General features: G+C 38.4%; 1 protein-coding gene across 2 annotated transcripts in view; it reads right to left on the bottom strand.

Moving 5' to 3' along the window:
- MBP (myelin basic protein) overlaps positions 1-24,083 on the bottom strand; it is a 151,570-nt gene that overhangs the window by 3,325 nt on the left and 124,162 nt on the right. For both annotated transcript variants that reach the window (XM_081951704.1, XM_081951703.1), the window contains exons 5-8: positions 10,651-10,761; positions 6,394-6,429; positions 4,787-4,819; positions 1,074-1,196 (exon numbers count right to left, since the gene is read on the bottom strand). In XM_081951704.1, the coding sequence (XP_081807830.1) occupies positions 1,074-1,196; positions 4,787-4,819; positions 6,394-6,429; positions 10,651-10,761 (303 nt within the window). The remainder of the gene's footprint in view (positions 1-1,073; positions 1,197-4,786; positions 4,820-6,393; positions 6,430-10,650; positions 10,762-24,083) is intronic.

Genomic DNA, 24,083 nt, shown 5'->3' with positions numbered 1-24,083 from the left:
TACTTTAAAGGGAACAATATTTATTTTAGCGGAACTTCATGCTCCAACATCATCATTTTGAAGATCTAATTCACCCAGTTCTAATATCAAGTAGCTGTTCCTTTTTTCTCTCAGAAAAAAATCAAAAAATCCATAACCTGCAATTTGGACAGATGTTTCCAAAATATCCAATTTGTATAAGTACTAATGCATAACGCCGCCAAAAGCATTGCTGATTTTAAAAAGATTTTAAAGTTGCTAAAAAGTTGTTGTTATGAACGTTTAATTTTGTATAGTACAGCAAATCGTTATTTACTCATTCTTTTTGAAGTAGATTTGGCTGAGAGAGAGTGATAGGCCCATAGTCACCCATCCAGCATTCATGCCTAAGAAGCTGGTATAGAGTTATGGTTCAGGTATTGGACCGATATGAAGAGGATGCATATCAATGCATATTAACATCGAGTTGGGTGCAAACCAGTGGTGGGATTCAAAAAAATTTACTACGTTTTGTGGGCGTGGCTTGGTGGCTGTGGCAGGGGAAGGATACTGTAAAATCTCCATTCCCTCTCCACTCCAGGGGAAGGTTACTGCAAAATTCCCATTTCCTCCAGATCAGCTGGGACTCGGGAGGCAGAGAATAGATGGGGGCGAAGCCAGTCAGAGGTCGTATTTACCGGTTCTCTGAACTACTCAAAATGTCTGCTACCAGTTCTCCAGAACTGGCCAGAACCTGCTGAATACCACCTCTGGGGCAAACTTCAGTAGTAATTCATGGATCTGACATTACTTTTCCCTATGTGATGGGATTCCACTGGATTTTGTTACATGTACTATTTATGTTGCTCTCTGCTTGGGTGATTCTTTACATTTAGACTGATACTACTAGTAGTATTTACCTTAGTTTAGATTTTTTAAATGTTGTAATCAAACATCCAAACTGTTTTCCCTTTCCAATCTTTCAGACAATCGCTTAAGACTATTTCCTGGACTGCTTGAATCAATGCAATATATATTAGCAATAGATAAGGAACATTTTCTTATCCCTGCATAATGTTGGTTACTTTTACTATTTTTAGAAGTATTATCTTTACCAGTCTAAACAATTTAGACAGTGTGCCTTGGCCATCATAGCGGTATCCTTTGTGCCCCTTGTGAGCATATTTATGCTCATAGAATTTGCCACTTCCATATCCAGGTCTGTGAGTTTCGCCACCCTGCAAAAGAGAAAAGCAAAATTACAAATATCCGTAGATCGCCATTAAAATTCAGAACCACCCTTCAGGAAACTGAGTACTAAATGATCAAAGGCTGAATTGTATCAAAGAATATGGCTGCAGGCCTAATGTCATTTATCCTATGGAAGCCACTGACTTCTGTGTGAAAGTTTATAGCTCTGTGTCATAGATAGCAAGCAGAATGGGATTTCTTTTGCAAATAACTAGTGATGAAAGAATATATTTGAACAATTATTGAGAAAAAAGATACTCGGGGAACATTTCTGGCAGAGATAGTGGAAGGTGAATTCAATTCCATTAAAATTGACATTCTATACATAAAACCTATCTTAGCCTAGATTCCCATTGTTTGGAAATTGCCTGAGGTGATAATGATCCATAATTACTTATATTACAGTTACTCATTTTTGTATTCATTCTACCAAACAGTAACAAATGAGAGCAGTTAACAGCAGACTATCAGAAGGAGATGCTGGTAGAATAAATGCATCCATTTTTAAAGAGTGAAATCCCTAGAAAATATTATATTGAATATTATCCAGAAAAACAGAAAAAAAATGGGACATTTGAGCAAATACTTACAGATCATTGACATCCGCTTTTGAAAAGCATTATTAAAAATGAACGAAAGAATTGTTCAACATAATTGTGTAATTGTATGAAGAGAACAAGTAATTCAAAGAATTTCCAAATAGTAATCTGCTTTGTAACTAGTTCTTCAAACGAAAACCTCATTCCCAGCATTGGTAATATGCAGCCTTAATGACAAACTTATGAAAATTGCCTCAGCCAACACATTACAGTTATGTCTTTATTTTTTAAGTGTTTCCTATCAAAGTAATGACCTGGCTCAACCTTCCAAGCAGCAACCACATCCGGCAAGTTTTCTATGGTTTCCAACTGTTATTATGAAAAAAAAATCAGTAGGATTACTGTGTAGATAATTAAGGCATTTCACCAGGGATGTAAAAAGCAGTTGGTATTCACTTCTAAGAGTTTGCAAAAGGGTCAGTTCATAATAGGCATTGCCAACACTCTGTGATCGTGTTCAAATGCAACCTTATTGTAAATTACTGGTGTATGAGAGTCCCTTCTGTTTATATTTTTCTAGCACTTCTACAAAATTCAAGGTGTTTCAGCTATAGTCTCGTAAATTTGCAATAGTTTTCATGAGTACCTTGTGTGCATTTTTACCCAAAGGCAAAGTATAGAATATTCTACTTGGGTGTAAATTAATGGAACAATATAGTTATCTTCCAATATCATTTTATAGCTGAGCTTCCTGATGGAGATCACAATAGCACATAAACTTATATATCACTCCATACTGCTGTACAGCACTTTCTGAGCAGTTTGCTCCCAACAATCTGGATCCTCATTTTATTGAGACTGTTCTAGGTATCTGTTGGGTGAAGTAGTTTGAATCTGCTCTCAGCTGGACTCTGGCTATGCAGTCCTTTGGACTTGTCTGAGGCCCAATTTACTATGACTTCCTAGAGAAAAGATGTGAGGGATCTAAATGGGGAAGAACAGCTTTGGCTTAACCCAAGCAAACTTGAGGGGCTGTGAGTTTTGGGATCAATCAGGTCTGGAGTTGGGACAATATAACCCCCTCGCTCACCGGCCACAATTCCAAGTGTCTAACTCTGACAAGCTTTCATAAAGTCTTAAAGTCCTGGGGTTTTTCCCTAGAGCATTAACCAATGATATTGGTTAAGCTTGTCTAGGAACCATTTTGGGATGTTTGCAAATTGGTCTCAATTGTGGCGTAGTGTTGTATTGTTGCATTGTTGTGGCTTTCTATTATTAATCATTCTGTTTATAATTTGGCTAGTCTTACGTCAGCTGTCTAAAGTTGCTCTTTGTGAGTTGGGAGTTAGATATATGAATAGATAGATGATGGATGGAAGATGATTGTAGATATAGATATATACCGAAGGTATACATTTAGATAAATTCATTGTCACATCGCCTTAATGTGAACACTCTCAAGAAAAGCCACTTTAAGATGAAGATTAAAAATTGTGGATTATGAGCAAGAGGGAGAAATAACCTTTGACTCTGAAGCTCCTCTGCCTGGTTGTCACTAGCAGTATATTTTTATAAGCTTACTACTCTTTCTCTCAGCAAGAATTTACCATATTTTTGGACTATAAGACGCACCGGTGTATAACACGTACCAAGATTTCGAAGAGGTAAGTAAGAAAAAAACGTTTTTGTCCTCCCTGTCCCCAGTGGCACTCTGCAGACTTCAACAGGGCTGGGGGAAGGCAAAAATGTCTCCATTTTTGCAAAAACAGGCCCATTTTTTTTTGCAAAAATGGGGGCATTGTTGCCTTCCCTCAGCCCCGCTGAACCCTGCAGAGTGCCACTGGGGTCTGGGGGAAGGCAAAAACGCCTCTATTTTTGCAAAATATGACCCATGTTTTGGCCGTTTTTCACAAAAATGGGATGTGGGGGTGGGGCTCTGGGAGGCCAAAAATGGCTGTATTTGGTGTATAAGACGCACCAACATTTCCACGTTCTTTTAGGGGGGGAAAGCTGTGTCTTATACCCCGAAAAATACGGTAATCTGTTTTCACAGACATGTAATGAACAGGGTGACTACTTTAAGTGACCTTTTTAATTTCCAGAGATACCCCAATCCATGAAAAGGGTCCAAATGATAGCTCTACCTCCTTTCAAGTCTGGCTAGCATTCTGGTCTTCTCTAGCTCCAGGGTAAAGACATGGAGCCAAGTACATAAAAAGATTTGCCCAAAGAAGAAAAATAAATAAATTGTATTATTTGTTCTCTACATCAGGAGTCCCCTACCCCCAATCCTGTATGGGTCCATGGCCCATTGGGACCTGGGCTGTACAACTGATGGGCAAGCGTATGAAATTTTATTTGTGCATGTGTGGGATTAGGTTGTGTGCGTGTAACCATCCCCTGCCTCTGCTGCCATTACTGCTAATCCATGCAACCAGAAAGGTTGGAGATCACAGCTCTACATCATTTTCATAAACACAATCCGGCTTTTCCTACAGTTTCATACTGTTATATATTTTACATCTTCATTTTTTTTTCTAGTTTAAAAAAATGATTGAAGAATGCGTAAATTCTCAGTATATGACAATGTTGTAAATATAGGGCAAATCCAATAGAGTACTGTGTTCTTGAATCCATAAAGAACTGGAGCTTTGTACCGTTCATAGTAGAAACCCACACTTTCATTCCCCTGCCCCTCCTCCGTCCCACGGACATACAGAACATTTAGGGGACCTTAAAAGAATGCAATTTGCCATGCAGTGAAGGTGCTCTGTGCTCAGGCCCAAGGAATCTTAATTTAAGCTTGACTCATTTCAGGATAAAAGCAAGCAATAAAACCATGGATATAAAGAAACTGCTTTGGAACCAGGAATGGATCAGTAAGAGCCGAAGCAAACAAGCCAAAGAATAAATAAATAGAATAAACAAATATATGCTGGAATTCTGCATCAGCTACAGAAAAGCAAGACAGCAAACAGATGCCCTTTGGGAATGGGGAAAACAAAATAATTGCGTAGGGAAGCATGTTTATCACCTACCCAGCTAAATCTGCTGAAGGATAATCCTCTCCCCTGCACATGTAAGAAACAAACAAAGTGACACGATAACCACCATGGACTATAAAGACACCAAGCATGCCAACAGCTGGTAGAAAAGGATTATCACAGTCGGTTGTGTGGATTAAAATAGCTGAAGTCCAAGATGTTTGGATTGCAGTTGTGATGTGGGATTGTAGAAGAGTTTACCACATTACACCTTTCAGATGTGCATCATAAAACCCATTGTCCAATGTGTACATGCATTTTACCAAAGAGAGAACACCAGCCTTTACCGGTTGTCTGTCTATTGCAGCATTGTTCACAATAAAGCATTTCAAGTGGTTTTTTTGAGGACAATGAACTATGGTCCAATGTTCTGCATAATGAATACTTTTCATCCACCCACAGTCTCGGTCTCTGATATTTCATTAGGTCAGAATTTGAAAGAAGGTAGTTTGGCTTTCTGTATTCAGGAGCTGAAGCTGTAGAGAAATTTGAGGGGGGAAATGGAGCGAGTAAACTGTGGGGGCTGTTGTGGGGAAAACAGGAGAAGGAAGAAATAATTGGTATGTTTGCAACCTCGAGTTGTACATGAAAAAAGGGCAGGATAAAAATCTAAAAAGATCCTGGGCTTGTAAAGATTAAATTGGATATTGAAATACAGCCGGGCCTTGGCTTATTATCCCAAGCCCAAAATTTCCATTATTAATCAAGGCAGTTGTTAAGTGAATTTTGCCACAGTTTATGATCTTTCTTGCCATACTTGTTAAGTTGTTAACTTAGCAACATGGTTGTTAAGGGAATCTGGCTTCCCCATTGGTTTCGGTTGTCGGAAAGTCACGAAAGGGAATCACATGACTTCGGGACACTGCAACCGTCATAAGTACATGCCAGTTGCTAAGCTTCTGAATTTTGATCACGTTACCATGACTAGGCTGCAATGGTCGTGAGTGTGAAAAACAGTCATACGTCACTTTTTCAGTGGCGTAACTTGGAATGGTCACTAAACAAATGGTTATAATCAAGGACTACTTGTAACAAGCCACAGAATGAAAAGAATCATTTCATCCCGTCCTCCGGAGGGAGCCAGCACAGCCTCAGTGCTTAAGACTGTTTTAATTTCCATTTATCTGGACTCCTTTGCTTGGTCATCAGACCTTGGTGGCCCTAGCTGCTGTTTCTTAACGGAAGTCAGCTTGTACTAAGGCCTCTCTTGTTTATAATTTAATAATCAGTGGAAGGGGCAGCTTGGTATGTATCACTGAGATCTAGCTGTGGCCAACCCAGGTTTGGGTGTGGCATCAATCACGACCCCAGGACATTTTATAATCCATGTGAATCTTGTGGTTTTCAGTGGTTCTGCCTTGATAATGAAGTTGGGCATGAAGGATCAGGTAGGATTGCTACAGCAGCACAGACTGTGGTCAGGTGTAGGCAATAGTTTTTTAAAGCAATCCAATACCTGCTGTAAATGCATCATTTAGACTACATTGGACTGGAAGGTTATTGAAGTATTTTTTTTTTCAATAAGGAAACCTTTTCTTTCTTTTCTTTATCACAGGTTTTGTAGGTTAATATAATCTTAAATATTCACAGCAAGCACTTACTTTTGCCTGAAGAGGAGGAGTTGTTCTGGGTGACACCTGAAAATCAATTTTAAAAAATAATAATTTGCAAATATATACTGTATATTTGGAATCTCTCTCTCTCTCTCTCTCTCTCTCTCTCTCTCTCTCTCTCTCTCTCTCTCTCTCTCTCTCTCTCTCTCTCTCTCTCTCTGTGTGTGTGTAATTCCATGGTTTTTTTTAGCATTTTCTTGTGCATCTCCTTTCTCAGTTTGAAAGTTACAAATGACCAATAGATGGCAGCAAAGGCAAACATTTCCTTCTCATTACTGCTATCTAGTGGGTATCTAATTTTCTGCATCCATACCTGGTACCCACCTGCTTTTCCATTTTCTTCCCAACATAATCAGCTAATTAATACATTGAGATGTTCAGATATGACTGAAACTGGTGACAGAATGTTGCACCATTTTTTCCCATCTAAAGTTTTCATATTTCTGCAAGTATTGGGACTTGTTTAAATTTTAAATTAAATTCTTTTCTTCATGGGACAGGTTCTTGAAATCTGAATTGGTTGTTACTATAAGCCCCTTTCTCAACTTTAGCAGATTGAAGATTTTGGACTTCCACTCCCAGAATTTCCCACTCCGCCATGCTGGCTGCGGAATTCTGGGAGTTAAAGTTCATGTACCTTCAACCTGCTACGGTTGTGAAACACTGTTGTATGCAAATAGTATCAGCATTCAGGAAGAGGCTTATCATTACAAATTAAGAAGCCTTCCTAGATAGCAGGGATTCACTGGTAGGCCATGTTGATAAGACATCACTCAGTTCAGCTAAGCATATCATTGTGGCTTGCTCTTTATCCATAAGTAATCCCGCCACAAACAGCTGCAGGGAATAATGCTGGCTTGTCCTACTTCTTGTTTAATATAACTTTGTCCTCCTATTTAACATGCTCAGTCTACATAGTGTTTATCGGCGAGTTTTCCATCTTTAAAAATTTGGAGGCCTCTCTGCAAACATTTCTTAAGCTTGTTGTTATCTCATTGTCTATTGGGTGGGTATAGGGAGAGACATGCATACAAATATACCGGTATCTACCAGTATGAGAGGTGGGTTTCTACCGATTCGGACTGGTTTGGCCAAGTAGTTGTAACTCGGCCAGCCATGCCCCCAAACCGGCTCTCTCGGCAGCACCATAGGTGTCGCCATCTTGTTTTTTGCTTCTGCGCATGCGCAGAAGCATTTTTTACTGCTGCACATGTGCACATAGCGTGCATCAAGCGCACATATGCCCCTGAGTGAACCGGCAGTAGCAGCAGCTGGAACCCACCCCGACCAGTATGTGCTATTGGCTAGTTATAATACAGACTAAAGCTTCATGATTGATAAAGATTGGTGATCAATATCACTATTAGATGTGTTTTAACTGATACATAATTAGTAGTTCCTTGCTTTTAAACTTTCAATCAAAGCTGTTTGAATGGGATTGCATGGCCCTAGCATTTTTCTAGGAAACCACTAAAATCTGCTCAAACTCATTACAGGAACATCAAACATTAGAAAGGTTATCCGTGGCACAGCGCTGTTCTCTTCAGAACACTTTTGAAGTCCCAAAGCGAATTCTGCAACCAATTCTGTTAAGTAGGTGATTCTTCTCAGACAGATCTTGTCATTAAAACCAGCTTTATAATGCCAAGTGAGAAATTGGATGTAAGACTTAGCTACCAAGTAGTAATTCATGTTCTTCATGTTCTTCATCTCAGAAGTAGCCAATAAACCTGGGCTTTTGAATCATGATGTGGCATACTTAGCTTTGAAGCATGCTACTAGAGAGAAAAGACATCTATTGCTTTCACCACTCATCCTGTATTCATTGTAAATTTACTTCACCTCTAAGATATCAGATGGGATTGCACAAGGTCAGATTAGTTCATCTTTAGGAGTTTGAATGTCTGTCTGCACTTTTTCGAATGTCTGTCTGCACTTTTTCAGAAGTTCGAGTTGGGAATTTATTCTGAGTAATAGCAGCAGCTGTTCAGGCACACTTCTGTCTGTATGGCTGGAGGGCTGGTTTGTACAGATGAATATTAGAGATTTACAAATCTCTATACAATTAAAAGAAACAGAAATAGTCTATTAAACACTGTGTGTGTGTGTGTGTGTGTGTGTGTTGGGGAGGGTATGTGGGGTGTGTGTGGGGTGTAGTGTCTAATAGACTACTTCTGATTATATATATAGTATTTGTGCTGATAAATAAATAAAGGGAGACTAGTATAGATCTATTTCAAGCTATTTAGCTCTCATAGCTAGCCATATCCTTACTGGGATTCGAACCTGGGCTGTATTACATATTAGGCAGATATATTAGCCATTAAGCCACAGGCTCTCCTCCTTATCAGCTGAGCCAGGGAAATAGGTATGTATGCCCAAATATGGGATATATTTGGAATATATATATATATGCTGGTTTTGTTGTATTCGGGTCTTTTCCCGTGTAAGGTTGAGATTGTCTTTGCAACGTTTCGGCAGGATCACACCTGCCATCTTCAAGCTGTGGGCTTAAAATGTGATTGGAGCTGCCGTCTTTCTGTAAGTCTTGGTGGGAGGGGATGGGGTGCTGGCTTTGTTTCAGTAAGTGGAATGATTGGTTGTGTGGTTGCATCATGATTGGTAGATTGGTGCTGATTGGTGCAGGTTGTGTGTGCATTGTTGTTTTGTATTTTAACGGCTTGGGTGGTGGGTGGTGTTCGTTTGTTGGCTAGGGCTGGTTTCCAGATGTTTGGTAGGCGGGAGGTATCATCACGTTTGTTCATGCTGTGGGGGTGTTTCTCTATTTCGATGGCTTCCATGATTATTCTCTTGTGGAGGTGTTCTGTTTTGGAGATTAACCTGGCTCCTTCAAAGTTGATTTCGTGTCCTGTAGCTTTAAGGTGCTGGAAAAGGGAAGAAGTTTTTTCTTTTTTTCTTACTGCATTTTTGTGTTCTGTGATGCGTGCATTTATTCTCCTGTTTGTTTGTCCTATGTATATTGCTGGGCAGCTTGAAGATGGCAGGTGTGATCCTGCCGAAACGTTGCAAAGACAATCTCAACCTTACACGGGAAAAGACCCGAATACAACAAAACCAGCATACCTACACCCGTGAAAATCTACGAAAACATTTATATATATATATATATATATATATATATATATATATATATATATATATATATATATATATATATATATATATATATATATATATATATATATATATATATATATATATATATATATATATATATATATATATATATATATATTCTCTCCCTCTCTCCCTCTCCCTCTCTCTCTCTCTCCCCCTGTCTCTCTCTCTCTCTTTCACACACACACACAAATGTTACATAAATTCAAGGCAATGTGACCAGTGAATGATGATCTCAGCACTTAAGAGTAGTTTCTTAGCTTTTTCTCTGGGATTGTGTTTTAGTCGTAGTTTATTATTCCAGTTTAGTGGTCAGAATTCCCTCCTCAGATCTAGCAATAATAGCCAAGAGATGATCCCATAACTGTAGAGGTAGCCTAGGTATTATTTTCAAATCAATTTGATATAGAGGAAAAATAAATTACAAATATAATAGATAGTTGAAATCTTTTGTTTAAGCCTGGGCAATTTATAATCTAATCCTACAAATGATGATTAAGTACCAGAAAGTTTGCCTAAGATTGCTGGCTCATTGATTATCTGAAAGAACTCCCACGTGTATACATAGGTTAAATCCACAGATAGGCACATGAGTGCACATAAATGTGTGTTTACACATCTCTACCCAAAATGGTTATTTATTTCACTGTAGTAGATGGTTTCCTATATTCTTTTGAATTTGTAGGACGTATCCTCCTATTGAATAGAACAGAGCAGGGTTTATGGATAAATAGCAATAGCACTTAGACTTATATATTGCTTCATCATGCTTCACAGCACTCTCTAAGCATTTACAGAGTGAGCATATTACCCTCAACAACATGGGTCCACATTTTACTGACCTCAGAAGGATGGAAGATTGAGTCAACCTTGAGTCGGTCAGGATCGAACTCCTGGCAGTGGGAATGCAGAGTTAGCCTGCAATACCACATTCTAACCACTGCGCCACCACATCTCTTGGAAATAAAAGATTTCCATACCCATTGAGAGCTGTGTATTAGAACAATCCCTTTGCAACTCCTCCCTACCAAAACTACATGGAGCCTGGCAGTTCATGTTTCCTCAAGACATAAAAGTAGAAATGACATAGAAGAAAGTAAAACTTACAATGTTCCTGAAGAAGTGAACTACTGGGTTTTCATCCACATAGCGTCCATGGTAAGATCTTGGATGAGGCAGAGAACTTACGTGGCTAACTCTGGAGGCATGGTGATAGTCCTGAAACACAGGGTAGGTCATACCTGTAGATCAGCATGTATTCTGAAAGTAATTAATGTTCCCCTCTTGAAATCAAATCAAGAAAACAACATGGATGTCTCCATTTAATTGTCACAGAGTTGCATTTGATTTGATAAAAACATAACATTTTTTTAAAAAAACTGAAAGTTGGAGCTATATTTCCAATGACTATTACATTTATAGCAAGGGACGTGCTGTCTGGAGAATTCTGGGAGTTGAAGTTCACAAATCTTAAAGTTGCCAAGGTTGGACATCCCTGATTTAGATGCTATTGCTAAGATGCTTTAATTGATTTATCTCTTAAAGGTCATTTCTTTTCAAAACTAACTCTTTATGCTTTAATTCCATGGACAGGAAAGAACTCATTTGGAAAAGAATAACTCTTCCAGTTTCCAAGCAAATACTTTTTTTTAACTTCTTCAAAAATCTCTCTTGGGGTTCAAGCAACGTGAGATTGTTTGTTATGCATATCAAGTATAGTCTATTGTTATTAATTTGCAATCCAGTTTCCTCCATGTATCTACCTATTGTTCAATCACAAGGATGTGAAGGATGTGGAATACAGAACTCCTTCCAACTCCTTTAGCCAAATGGCTGTGGGAGGTCTCTATAGTTTCTTTTCTGTAAATAAATATTTCAGTTATTTATTTATTAAATTTGTTTGCTACCCAATTGCGACCCCTTTTGGACCGGGAGGCCTTGCACACAGTCACTCACGCGCTGGTGACGTCTCGCCTGGACTACTGTAATGCTCTCTACATGGGGCTCCCCTTGAGGTGCACCCGGAGGCTGCAGTTGGTCCAGAATGCAGCCGCGCGGGTAATTATGGGGAGATCGAGGTTCTCCCATATAACACCGCTCCTGCGCGAGCTGCACTGGCTTCCTGTGGCCTACCGGGTGCGCTTCAAGGTGTTAGTTACCATCTTCAAAGCGCTCCATGGCATAGGGCCTAGTTACCTGTGGGATCGTGTCCTGCCCCATACATCCCTGCGGCCCATTCGCTCACACAGAGAGGGTCTCCTCCGGGTGCCGTCCTCTAGAGATTGTCAGAGGGCGGTGCCCAGGAGTAGGGCCTTCTCTGTGGCGGGCCCTACCCTTTGGAACGACCTCCCCCCAGACATTAGAACAACAACCGATCTCCGCTCCTTCCGCAGTAAACTGAAGACCCACCTCTTTCGGCTAGCCGGCCTGGCATAACTCGACAACTTATCCACCCCTAGGTCATTTTTAATTGTTAATTTTAGTTTTTAAACTATTAATGTTATTGAGGTTTTAACCTTTTTCAGTATTGTAATTATTTATTTATTTTTTACCTCCTCTGTATGACACTGTGTTGACTTAATTTAATTTAATTTAATTTAATTTAATGCTTCTAGACCGCCCCCTCTCCCGAAAGGGACTCGGGGCGGTGTACAGTTCATACAAAATATATCAGATACAATAAAATTAAGTATGTACAGTTGACAGTTGACATGGAGGAGGTTAAAATGCCATTAAAAGAACTGTACAAAGCAAATTAAAATAAGTTCAAACCCCTAAAAACAAAACAAGACTGTTGCTTGTGTACGTCGCCCCGAGTCCCTGTGGGGAGAGGGAGCGACTAATAAGTTTAAATAAATAAATAAATAAATAAATCTCACCTTGTGAGACTCTGGGAGGCTAACAATGTTAATAGGTAAATAATGCTTATGTTGCATTAATGTGTATCTAACTTTATCTAGGGTTTAATCAACTTATTCAAGTAGAGTACAAATTTGTGCCTCTATGAGTATCTATGTTTCTGCTCTCCCCTCATGTTGCATCTGCATGCTTGTGTATATGTGTACACCAGGAACTTGCACCAGTTTCACTCTAAGCCAGGGATGTGCAACTTTAAGACCTGTGGAGATTGGGCAACTGGGAGTTGTAGTCCAAGTCTAGTTGCCAAGGTTGGACATGCCTGCTCTAAGCCACGTAAAACAGGATGGAGCAAGGCAGAGGGAATTTGAGCTTCTACCCAACCTATTTTCCCATCAGGATATATTAGGAGAATTTTTTTTCTGGATTGCTTTTCTTCACAGCCCAAGATTGGATCTAGGCCAGTTTAAAGCTTGACGTTTCTTTTGCTAGCTTCTGCTGCCACACCAAATTTGTTTTCATTCTGTTGTTTCCAGAGAATTATCCTGCTGAGAGACAGGCAAGAGTCATGAGCCTCTTAACCCAATTAACCTTTCCAACCCTCTGTTGAGTAGAAAAGAATAAAAAAAGAGAGGTCAGATGAGGCTAGCCAAATGGATTATTTTCCCTGGCCCTCTAAATTCCAGGGTAGATACAGAAAGCCATTTAGGAGTTGGTCACCTCTTTAAACTCAATACAGAAAGTATGAAAACATATGAAGAATAAGTCACCACTAGCACTTAATTCTGGTCATGATTGAACATTTAAAATGTGACTGGATGCTGTATTTTATGCTGTATTTTGTGAGAACTGATCTCCACAAAAAATCTCCACTGAAATTTTTAGAAGCAATGCTGGATTAACACGATCCAGAAGAAAAGCAAAGAAATGAGCACATCTTTTATTAAACCAAGCATTACTCTAAACCCAATTGTCTTTACATCTTTAGGCATCGGTGTTTAAAACATGTATGGCAAAAATGAAGTAAAGTATGACATTATAAGAAAAAAAACTGTCGTTAAACAAGTCATAATGAATGTTCTTTCTATTTCTATTCACATATACATATGCATACTCATACATCTTACACACACACACACACACACACACACACACACACACACACAAATACTCATACATTCAGTTGGCCCTCTGCTTATAGCAATAGCAATAACATTAGGCTTATATACCACTTCACAGTTCTTTACAGCCCACTCTAAGCGATTTACAGAGTCAGCATATTGCCCCCAACAATTTGGGCCCACATTTTACTGACCTCGGAAGGATGGAAGGCTAAGTCAACCTTGAGCCTGGTGAGACTTGAACTGCCAAATTGCAGGCAGCCGGCAGTCAGCAGAAGTAGCCTGCAGTACTGCATTCTAACCACTGTGCCACTGCAGCTTATGCGGTGAGATTCTAACAAGGGACACAGCCAATTCTTGTCCTTACTGTGATTTTCTTTTGGGAGTGCTGAGTTAAGGTTGACAACAGAAACCTCCCAGGGGCAAGTCTCTCCAATTCTCAGCCTTAATACCACCTAAAGATTGGAAATGTTGCTTTTGGCTATTTTGACATAATGTCAGCTGCTAGGAACATGGAGCATGCAGCCCTAAGCCACAGGCAACCTGTAATTGACTTCATGTATCATAAGGTGACCAACTTTTTTACAATGAAAAGGAGGATAAAACACGTTCTATTGTCCAAAATGCTAAGGTGACCAACTTTTTTACAATGAAAAGGAGGACAAATAAATTGGAAAAAATATATCGTAAATAAAAGAAATATTTTATCCATTGCAACAATAATACACTAAAATATGATATATGCATAATAAAAACATTTGCAACATTTTATATTGTAATTATGCTTACATGCCTGTTAATTATTATTTAAATGAGTACTTTTCCATTGAATTAATATTTTTTGTCAATGTATCATCTTCTAACAATATACTGGAAATATCTGAACAAGAAATATCCTTCATATTGAATTTTACGGCAAGTGCTGCAGCTAGAGTATCAACATTCAATCTCGATTTCTCACTTGTCAAAAAATCATTGGCAATTGAAAAAAACTCTTTCAACTGCTGCATTAGTTCCAGGGCAGCACAACGTAAATTGAACAAGTATAAATAAATGTTCACATGGAATATGTTCATTTTTGAAATGGCTGAAAATATCCACCCATCTTTTATCAATTTCAACATGTTGATTTTCCCACTGTATTAATTTTTCAGAATTTAAATATACATTCAGTCTTCTAATTTCTTCAAAGAGACAATTGTCTAGTTTAATGTCTAGCATTTCTTTAGATAAAAATTCAACACAAGATTCAATATCTGTTCAATATACTTGCGATGAAGTAAAAAAAAACACCATTAAAAACTGTTTAATAAAATACGTCACATAACGCGCAACAGATTTGCCTTCAAATATCAAAAAGGAGGACATGTAGGAGGACACTTTTCGAGGGAGGACAGAACTTACAAAAGAAGGACTGTCCTCCCTAAAGGAGGACGGTTGGTCACCTTATGTATCACACCATGAACTAGATAGGTCAAAAGGACAAATGGAATCTCCACAGAATGATGTAGAAAGAAATGAATTTGTTCAGTGTTGCAAGTAGTACATTCTCTCTTCCTCCATAATATTGCATCTAGTTTTGCAAATCTTCAAAACTAATATGTCATCTTGGCTACATAAAGATCAGCACTTGGAGAAGTGTGATTGTAGCTATCCATATAATTATTCATTTGAAGCACTACTTGATGTCTTGGATGGAGAATGGAGGGTAAGACACTGTGCTCTCTTGAAATCACTTTCCATTTTTAAGAATGATTAGTTGCCCAATCTGGAGGGATTTAAAATATGTGCTGTACAGTTTTTCCTTCTACCTGCCACCCTATGAAGAATTTTGTGTAACTTAAAAATTCCCATTGTTGTATATCGGTGGAACTCCTGATTCTGCTCCCTGCCTTTAGCCTGTAACCTAGAAGACTATAGACAAAAGTATGACCTAATGTGCAGTAAATAATATATGAAAGAGTGTGCATTTTAGAATATAAATTTCATAAAAATATGCACATACTTACCTTCAGTTCCAGGAAGACCTACATTAAAATTTGAATATAGTGTCTGAATGAGTCATCTTTGCTTTTGCCACTAATGCTGGCTTGTCATTATAGATCTCAGATGCTCCGAAAGAAAGTTCACAAAGTACTTCAAAATTACACAGCTATATTTTTGGTTTTTTTTAAAAAAAATTCTGTTTATTGAAATACATAGCTTACTCTTTATCAAAGCTTCTATAGTTTTCTATTTTTAAAAAACAATATATCTCTGTCAACATGTAATCAGGGGTGAAATCCACTTACCTTTGCTACCAGTTCGGTAGCAATGTGAGCAAGTGCCTCCGTGCATGCACAGGACCTTCCGCGCATGCGCAGAGCGCAACTGCAAAGGTAAGCAAACAGCGAGGGGGAAATCCTGCTTTCTACCTAATATAAATCATGTGTCACAGCTGGTTGTTGGAAAAACTGGTTCGCCCGAACCAGTAGCATTTTTTTTTTACTACTGGTTCGAGTGAACGGTAGCATTTTTATTGCCGGTTGGGGCAAACTGGTCCGAATTGATAGCATTCCACCTCTGCAGGTGATGCAAATTTCAGCGCTGATTTGATCCAGTCACTCCTGTAAGGAAAGATTGGTCCCAAAGAGAATAATGGAATAACAGAATTGGAAGGGACCTTGGTGGTCTTCTAGTCGAACCTCCTGTTCAAGGAGGAGACCTTATACCATTTTTGACATATAGAGTCTGCTAACTTCCCACTGTTTCATGTCAACTGTTTATCAGATGGTCCATTGTCTCTTCTGATGTCCATTGTTAAGATGAAATTCTACAGAGGGTCTGTGAAAATGAGGCTCTTTAGATCAATCCTTGTGGGAGTCCATTACAATTTATATCCAAGGGTGGATGGTGAGAAAATTTTTAAAAAAGAAGGAACAAATGGGGTAGATAAATATACTGGCTCCATTCACGATAGCACCATCTTTGATTGTGTGTGCCACTGCAGATTTTTCTTGATGTGGGAAGAAAAGAGACAGCTTCCTTTAAAGAAATATATTTTTTTTGGCTCTGGCTGGATGGTCATAATTTCTTAATACATCCTGAATCATGTGTTGCCACAGTACAGATTTGAGCTAACAGGCCAGGATAAAGGATATGTTAGAGACCCATCTTGTTCAAAGATGCCTATTAGATAAATGTTTGGAGACAAAGTAAGAAGCCCGTGAAACATTAGCCTGAGGCAGAGACGCAGATTTGAATATTCTGTAAGAGATCAAAACCATACAAGCAAAAATACAATCTGGCTCTCTTGATTACATCTATTGAGCGTTAAATATTAGAATTAAACAAAGCGGGTTTTTTTTTACTGGGCTTTGACTGCGTAACTGGAGACTACAACTTTCAGTGCTGGATTTTAGTTAAAAGCTATTCTTCTTCACCCTGCACCAATTATTCCACAGATGGCTTTCTGTGAGCAGATTGGAGATTTAATGGTTTTGTTATTCTTCCACCACCCTCAAATTTCTGAAAATGTTTCCTCTCAAGTAACCATCACAAGTTGGAATAGTTTTTATCAACTCAGCAAATGCAATTCAACCATATCCACATGGTAAACTAAACCAAGTCAGTGGAAAGAAAATGCTGAATTATGGAAGAAACGTCCTTTTAAAACCAAGTGAATGACTGGCTTTTTTTTGAGTGATCACTCAGATGCTGTGAAAATGAATTCTTTATGAAGGAAGGAAGGGAGGGAGTCAGGGAGGGAGGAAAGGAGGGAGGGAAAGGAGGAAGGGAGGGAGGGAGGGAAGGAAGGAGAGAGGAAGGAAAGGAGGGAAGGGAGGGAGGGAAGGAAGGAAGAGAGGGAGGGAGGAAGGAAGGGAGAGAGGAAGGAGAAAGGAAGGAAAGGAGGGAGGGAAGAGAGGAAGGGAGGGAGGGAAGGAAGAGAGAGAGGGAGAAAGAAAAAGAGAGGAAGGAAGGAAGGAAAGGAGGGAGGGAAGGGAGGGAAAGAGAAAGGAAGGAAGGAAGACATAGATTGGAAATGCAGTAAATGTAAAACTAAAACTTTTCGAAATCCTGCCATTCCTGCTTTATCCAGTGAAGGAAGACTTGTTGACAGACTTGTCCAGCGAAGGAAGACTTGTTGACAGACAGCGAAGGAAGACTTGTTGACAGACTACTTAACAATGCTTAGTGGTTCTCTACTACCTAACACTACCTCACTACCTAACAATGCTTAGTGGTTCTCAGGGTGTTCTCTGGAGAAAGACTTTCCATTTTTAATTCATTTTAAACATCCGATCTCCTTTTCCAATAGCCAGTTTTCAACCACAGGCAAGAAAAGAGATATATCCTGGTCATGAATGAAAATGAAACTCAAGAGGACTCCTACAAACATCCAGCCTGCAACTGCTGCAGTGGGATTTTCTCTCTCTCAATGTATGCTGTAGAAATTCTGGGATGTCTCTCATCCTGAAGGCACCAGGTTGGGGGAAGACTTCAGTAATTGGAAGCTCCAAGCTGAACGGTGGCCATCTTACCGTCTATTTGTTTGGTTTGAACAGATTTGGTTTTACAAATAAGATTGGCACACTTCGGTCTCAGGTGCCTTCATAAAAAAAAAAAAATCCAGACTGCCTTCAATTGCCTGGGGAACCAGTTCTGCTGAAACACAGGAGATGGGGGCCATCTCCATCTCTTGTAACTAAGCAACAAGAATTACCAAGGCAACCAGACACTTTCAGGTAGATAAAAGCTAGTAGATAAGAGCTGAGTGGTGGGGTGACTCCAGATTGAAAGCTCTTTAAACCTGCCAGTCATCTAACTAAAGTACTGGGGGGAATGGAGAAGAAAGTTGGGGCTGTAAAGCTTTGTTGTTGTTGTTGTTTTCAACTGCCTGGCTTCCCCTTTTTCTCTTAAAGAAGATGGGCTACAAAGAGAGGGCTCTTCTTATCCTTGAAATTGATTCTGACATCTGAAAGCTGTGTGTTCTCCAATATCTTTGTAGCCGTATCAAAAGCATAGTTGTTACCTTTTTTGGTTTCTTTTAGGATCACAAGCCGCTCAGTTCTCGTTATCTGAAATCTTAGGGTTTTTAAAAAATATTTGAATTGAAATAGAGGTGTTTAACGGTTTTTATGTATCAGTTTTATGATGTATGCCCCAGAGTCGCTATATGAGAGAGTTGTGTAGACGTGACAAATGCATTGAAAAATAAAATTAAATTGCTCATTTCTTTCTTGACTCGTGCCAAACAAAGCCTTATTCTGAGTTTTTGCTATTGAAGAACTATCAGTGATGCATTTGCAAGAACAAATGAAGCATGAACATTGTGGACCTTGGTTACTTGTTGAGAAGACAGTATTTCAACTGGTGCAGCTATATAAGTTGCAGCTATGTAACTAATTTCTCTCCAATACCGATGGCACTAATATAACTGCCATGGGTCCTTTACTTAGTCAATTAAAACTACAAGGGAATCCGGCACTGCTTCCCTGCCAAATCTTTACTAAAACAACAGGACTTTGTAAATAATTAGTGCTAGATAAAAGGCATTGTGAGGGGGAAAAAAGACATTTTTAAAAGTAAGAATTTAAGACACAAATAATGGACATTTCCTGTCATTGAGAAAGGACGACTGATAGGTTGCATAAACTACAGTCCAATTTCAATCCTATGTTTTGGAGATATTTCAAGCTGGCAGGGAAAAAAACCAGCATTTATAACCCCAAATTCTGAAAACTCTTGGTTGGAAAAGGCTATATTTAGGCCCTTTCTTATATTCTTTAAATCACTGTCATTCTAGTACCTACATCTGGGAAATATAATATCTGTATTGCATCTGAACAGAAACAGGTAACTCTAAGGGGAAAGATAGCATGGGGAAAAAAACACTGCTGGGATAGTTTCTTTGAAAATCTGCTTTGTTCCATTAGCAGAAGATCCCAGAAGTGCCAAAGCAAATTGCATTATTAGTAAGGCTCTTTATCTGGGCAGTACATTATATACCCAAAGTATATTGAGAAATTCATCTCACTCAGGAAGAACTCTGCCATGACAATTGTAATTTCATTATTACAATTTCGGCTAGAGTTTTTGAAATGGGCAATCTGAGCCTATTTAGGTCTTCTGCAAGTAAAAAGTATGATTTTCACCACAGGTATGATGGTTTTGTAAATAATTACAGAGTTGCAGCCTGGCCTTATTTCTTTTCATATGCAATGTTTGCCTGCTGTGCTGTTCTCTAGCAAATGCCACTGATAGTTGCATATGCCTAGCAGTCTACCGTATTTCAGTGAAATTTAACATTTTGTCTTTTTCTAAAAATGTATTTAATGGTGAATCAACATGCAGATACACAGATTCATAGACATACATGCCCTACATCGGCAACACAAATGATAGTGATTATACAATGAAGAAAGAAAACCTCAAAAGGTAATTAAAACAATTATTAAAATAAACTGGCTATGACAAAAGCAAGAAAAAAGGTTGCAGATAAAAAAAAGATCCATATAATTACAATACATAAACAGAAAATAACATTTACCTTTGTATTAGATTCCACAATGAAAATTGGGCTTGTTGCAACGTGTAGCAAAGATTTTTGGTGCACATTTTGAAAATCGAGCAAATAATTGCAGTACAAGGTTAGAATACAGTAAATGTATTCGTCTTTAAGTTTTGAAGAAGATATTGTTGTTGTTTTTCGTTATATCTAGCATACATTTTTTAAAATTACACATTGAATAAGAAATAGAACTGAGAGAAAAAAAACCAGATAAAATTTGTATTATTTAAAACAAAATGACCCTATTTTTGAGGGTGGGGGCACTATGCATTCAAACCAGGGCTTCTTGCACGTACAAATGTGATAAAATTCAAAAAACTGTAATACTCTTGATAAAAGTGAATATTAAACTAGAGTACATTTAATCCTCCAAGCGTACTGTGAAATAGGATAGGTTGGTAGATAAGTCCTGTTTGAGCACAGACAGTTTCAGACTGTCCACAATTTATGCCTGGTAATAATTCTTGAAGTTCCACTTTTTTATTTTGAAAAGTATAGTCCTTCTGTTATGTTATGGGTTTACAAGTAATGTGATTTTTAAAGAACTATTGAAGTTCTGAAACTCAGTGAAAGAAAATTAGTTATATGAAAGAATGCTAAAATATTCTGTAATGAAAAACTATTATTTCAGAAGATTTTCTGATAATATTTATTTCAATATTTAGTCAAACTAGAAAATTATAAACATATAATTTATTAGTAAGGTTACTAAATTAGGATGAAGAACCATGACAAACCACTAGCTGGCAGCAACGATGTAATTCATCTTGAACCTTTCTTTCCATTTAGTGATTAGTCAATGTTTTGCAGACCATATTTAAAGCTCTTGTATTATGTAATTGGACTGTGCATACTTTGAGATGACTTAGAAGAGAAGCTTCAGAATATGTGGAAGCATAAGTACAGCACATTTTTTTAAAGCAGCTGCATCTTTTCTCAGTGGTCCCCTTAAAGAAACCATATTTCTCCAGTGGCTGTGGCTGTGTGATTTAAAATGTCTCTTTTGAATCAATTGGAAGCATCCACCAACAATATTGTGTTATCTGTGTTATTCTAGAGAATTATTACTTCCCTTTGCATTGGACATTATCTAGAACAATATTTGTCTTTGTCTGATTGAAATTACTCTTTCCAGAATTAAGTTCTAATTTAATATAGCCAACATTTATTTAATTGATCTTTCAGAAGAAAACTAGCAATTATACAAATTATATAAAATATGAGTGCCAACAAAAAGAGCCAAATAAAGTTATGCTAGCTGAAATGTTCCTAGGAAGGTCAGATTGGATCATTATGTGTTACATACATGTGTTAGGTGTACCCAAACTGGAATATTGGAAACCACTCTGTTTGTTGGAGATTCTTTGAAATCTACTTCTGTTCCAGAATGCAATTTTAAGATTGTAGGTGGGTACTTTCAGGCAGGATCATATCATATCTTTCTACAAGGCCTGCAATTGCTACCCATTTCTTCCTGGGCATGATTCAAAGTATTTGTTCAAGTTTCCTCAGGAGTACCAGTCAGTCTTGATGGAGAGATCCTTCTGGATGTGTTTATGTAGTTGAGGTCAGTGGTGAGATTCAATTTTTTTTATTACCAGTTCTGTGGATGTGGCTTGGTGAGCATGGCTTGGTGGGCATGGCAGGGAAAGCATACTGTAAAATCTCCATTCCCTCCCCACTCCAGGAGAAGATTACTGCAAAATCCCCATTCCCTCTCGATCAGCTGGGACACGGGGGACAGAGAATAGATGGGGGTGGGGCCAGTCAGAGGTGATATTTACTGGTTCTCCGAACTACTCAAAATTTCCACTACCAGTTCTCCAGAACTGGTCAGAACCTGCTGAATACCACCTCAGGTTGAGGTAAAAGGCCTTCCCAGTGGCTGAAACTAAACTTGTTTGTTCATACTTGGGAATGATATTCTTCTATGTAGTATTTTAGCCTCGGGCAAAGATATCCTTTTATTAGCAAACAATTTCTCCTCTGGTAACATTAAATGTTAGTACAAGCCATCTTATCCCTCTGCTAGATTTACAATTCTTATTAAAGAATGTTGTAAGTGTGCTTGTTTTGACTTTCAAATATTTTAAATTTGGTGGTAGTTTAACTTCTGTAAGTTACCCTAAGTAATTTGATAATTTGTATGCATTGAAAACATAAAATATAAAAGCATCATAAGTGGACCCTGCCATAGTGTGGGAATAACACTTTGAAGACGAAAACATAAAAAAATAGTGTTTTTTTAAATGCATTGACAGTAGAGCCCTCTTGAATATAATGTATTTGTCTGCTGTTGGAAAGACGATGAAGAAAGAGCAAATTTGCCTCATGGGTCAGAAGTTCCAAATCCTAGGAGTAGCTACTGAGAAGGCCCTGAATTTTCATCAAGACTGCCTCCCAGTCTGATCAGCTTGAGAGAAACGCTTCTTCCAAAGTCCCTGTATGGAACAGTTCAGTTTTTTCAGATACACTACATATGTAGTTACGATTTTCATAACTAGTCCCTGAACATCGGCCTGCAAACAGAACTGTTAAATATTACATGATCATTACAATGGATCCTGTTCAGACATTCAATTGCAAATTTCTACATCGGATGAAGTTTTCAACTACTTTTCCAGGTTACCTTCAACTCAGTGGAATCCTCGACTTACAACCACAATCAAACTCAAAATTTCTGCTGCTAAGCATTTGTTGACTGAGTTTAGCCCCGTTTTACGATCTTTCTTGTGGCAGTTGTTAGGTGAATCCTTGCAGTCGTTAACTCAGCAATACGGTTGTTAAGTGAATCTGCCCCCCCACTTCCTTGGCTTATCAGAAGTGATCACATAACACACACACACACACACACACACACACGCCCCGGCACTGCAATGTCGGAAATACATGCCAGTTGGCAAGTGTCCAAATTTTGATCATGTGACCATGCGGAAGCCACAACAGTCATTAAATGTGAAAAATGGTCACTTTTTCCAGTGATGCTGTGACTTTGAATGGTCACTAAACGAATAGCTGTAAGTTGAGGAGTATACTTGCATATGCTACCTTCACCCATGGACATCATTAAGGAAGATGGTATTTCCTGCTTCTCTTTCTAATTGCACATTAAAGGGGAGAGATTTAAACTGGCTATGGGCCATCCTGATGAACAATTTTCAGCTATAGCCAATGCACACTCACTCACTGGCATCATGCATTGCTTCTTGTCCTGCCTTCTGGTGCTTTTACATATGACTGTGGGTCCCTGTTGGATGCATTATCAGAAGCAATGTTTAGTTCACATGGTGTAAAACTGAATAGGACTTAAATGAATAGGCTGCATTGATCAGTGCTAATTGCAACAGTTCTTACCAGAGTTAGGTTGTATGAATATATAACTGAGATAGGTAAGAGGATGACTTTCTTCTGAGGTATGCTGGGGATATTTTGTTTGCTTTGCATTATTATTTTTTCTTCCTAAAAGGGTAAACACTGTTTAGTATTGAGTAGAAACATGCATTTATGCATTTATTTATATGCTACCTCAATAAGAGAACTTCTCTGGGCAGCTCCCATTAAAAAAATACAATGTAAAAACAACCACATTATAAAAATGAAAATGCAACACAACAAATATTAAAAAAATAGATGGCGCCAATAGTTCAGTTCAGCTCTAAAAAGGAATCTCGCTCTTTAGAAATATATGGAAAAGTGGCAAAGAGTGAACCAGACAATTTGCCCCAAAGAGGCTTCTCTACCATTGACACTGCAGTCCAATCCATCCGTCAGTCAGTCAGTCAATCAATCAGCCAATCAATCAGTCAGTCAATCAATCAATCAATTAATCATCCAATCAATCAATTAATCAGTCAGTCAACCAAGTAGTAAAGCAATCTTCCCTTGCATCACTCTCTGAACTTTCCTAAAGTGTGGGGGTAGGAGAGGTTTCTCCCTGCTAGATCTAATGGGTTGGGTCAAAATTGGCTAGAAAAGGCAGCCCTGAAGAGATCAAAGTGCCAAGCCATGGATTA

The sequence above is a fragment of the Natrix helvetica genome (assembly GCF_964273705.1).
Source record: "Natrix helvetica genome assembly, chromosome: 4".
Classification (NCBI taxonomy): Eukaryota; Metazoa; Chordata; class Lepidosauria; order Squamata; family Natricidae; genus Natrix; species Natrix helvetica.
The sequence above is the reverse complement of the archived record's forward strand: the minus strand, read 5'-3'. Positions and strand labels throughout refer to the sequence as shown.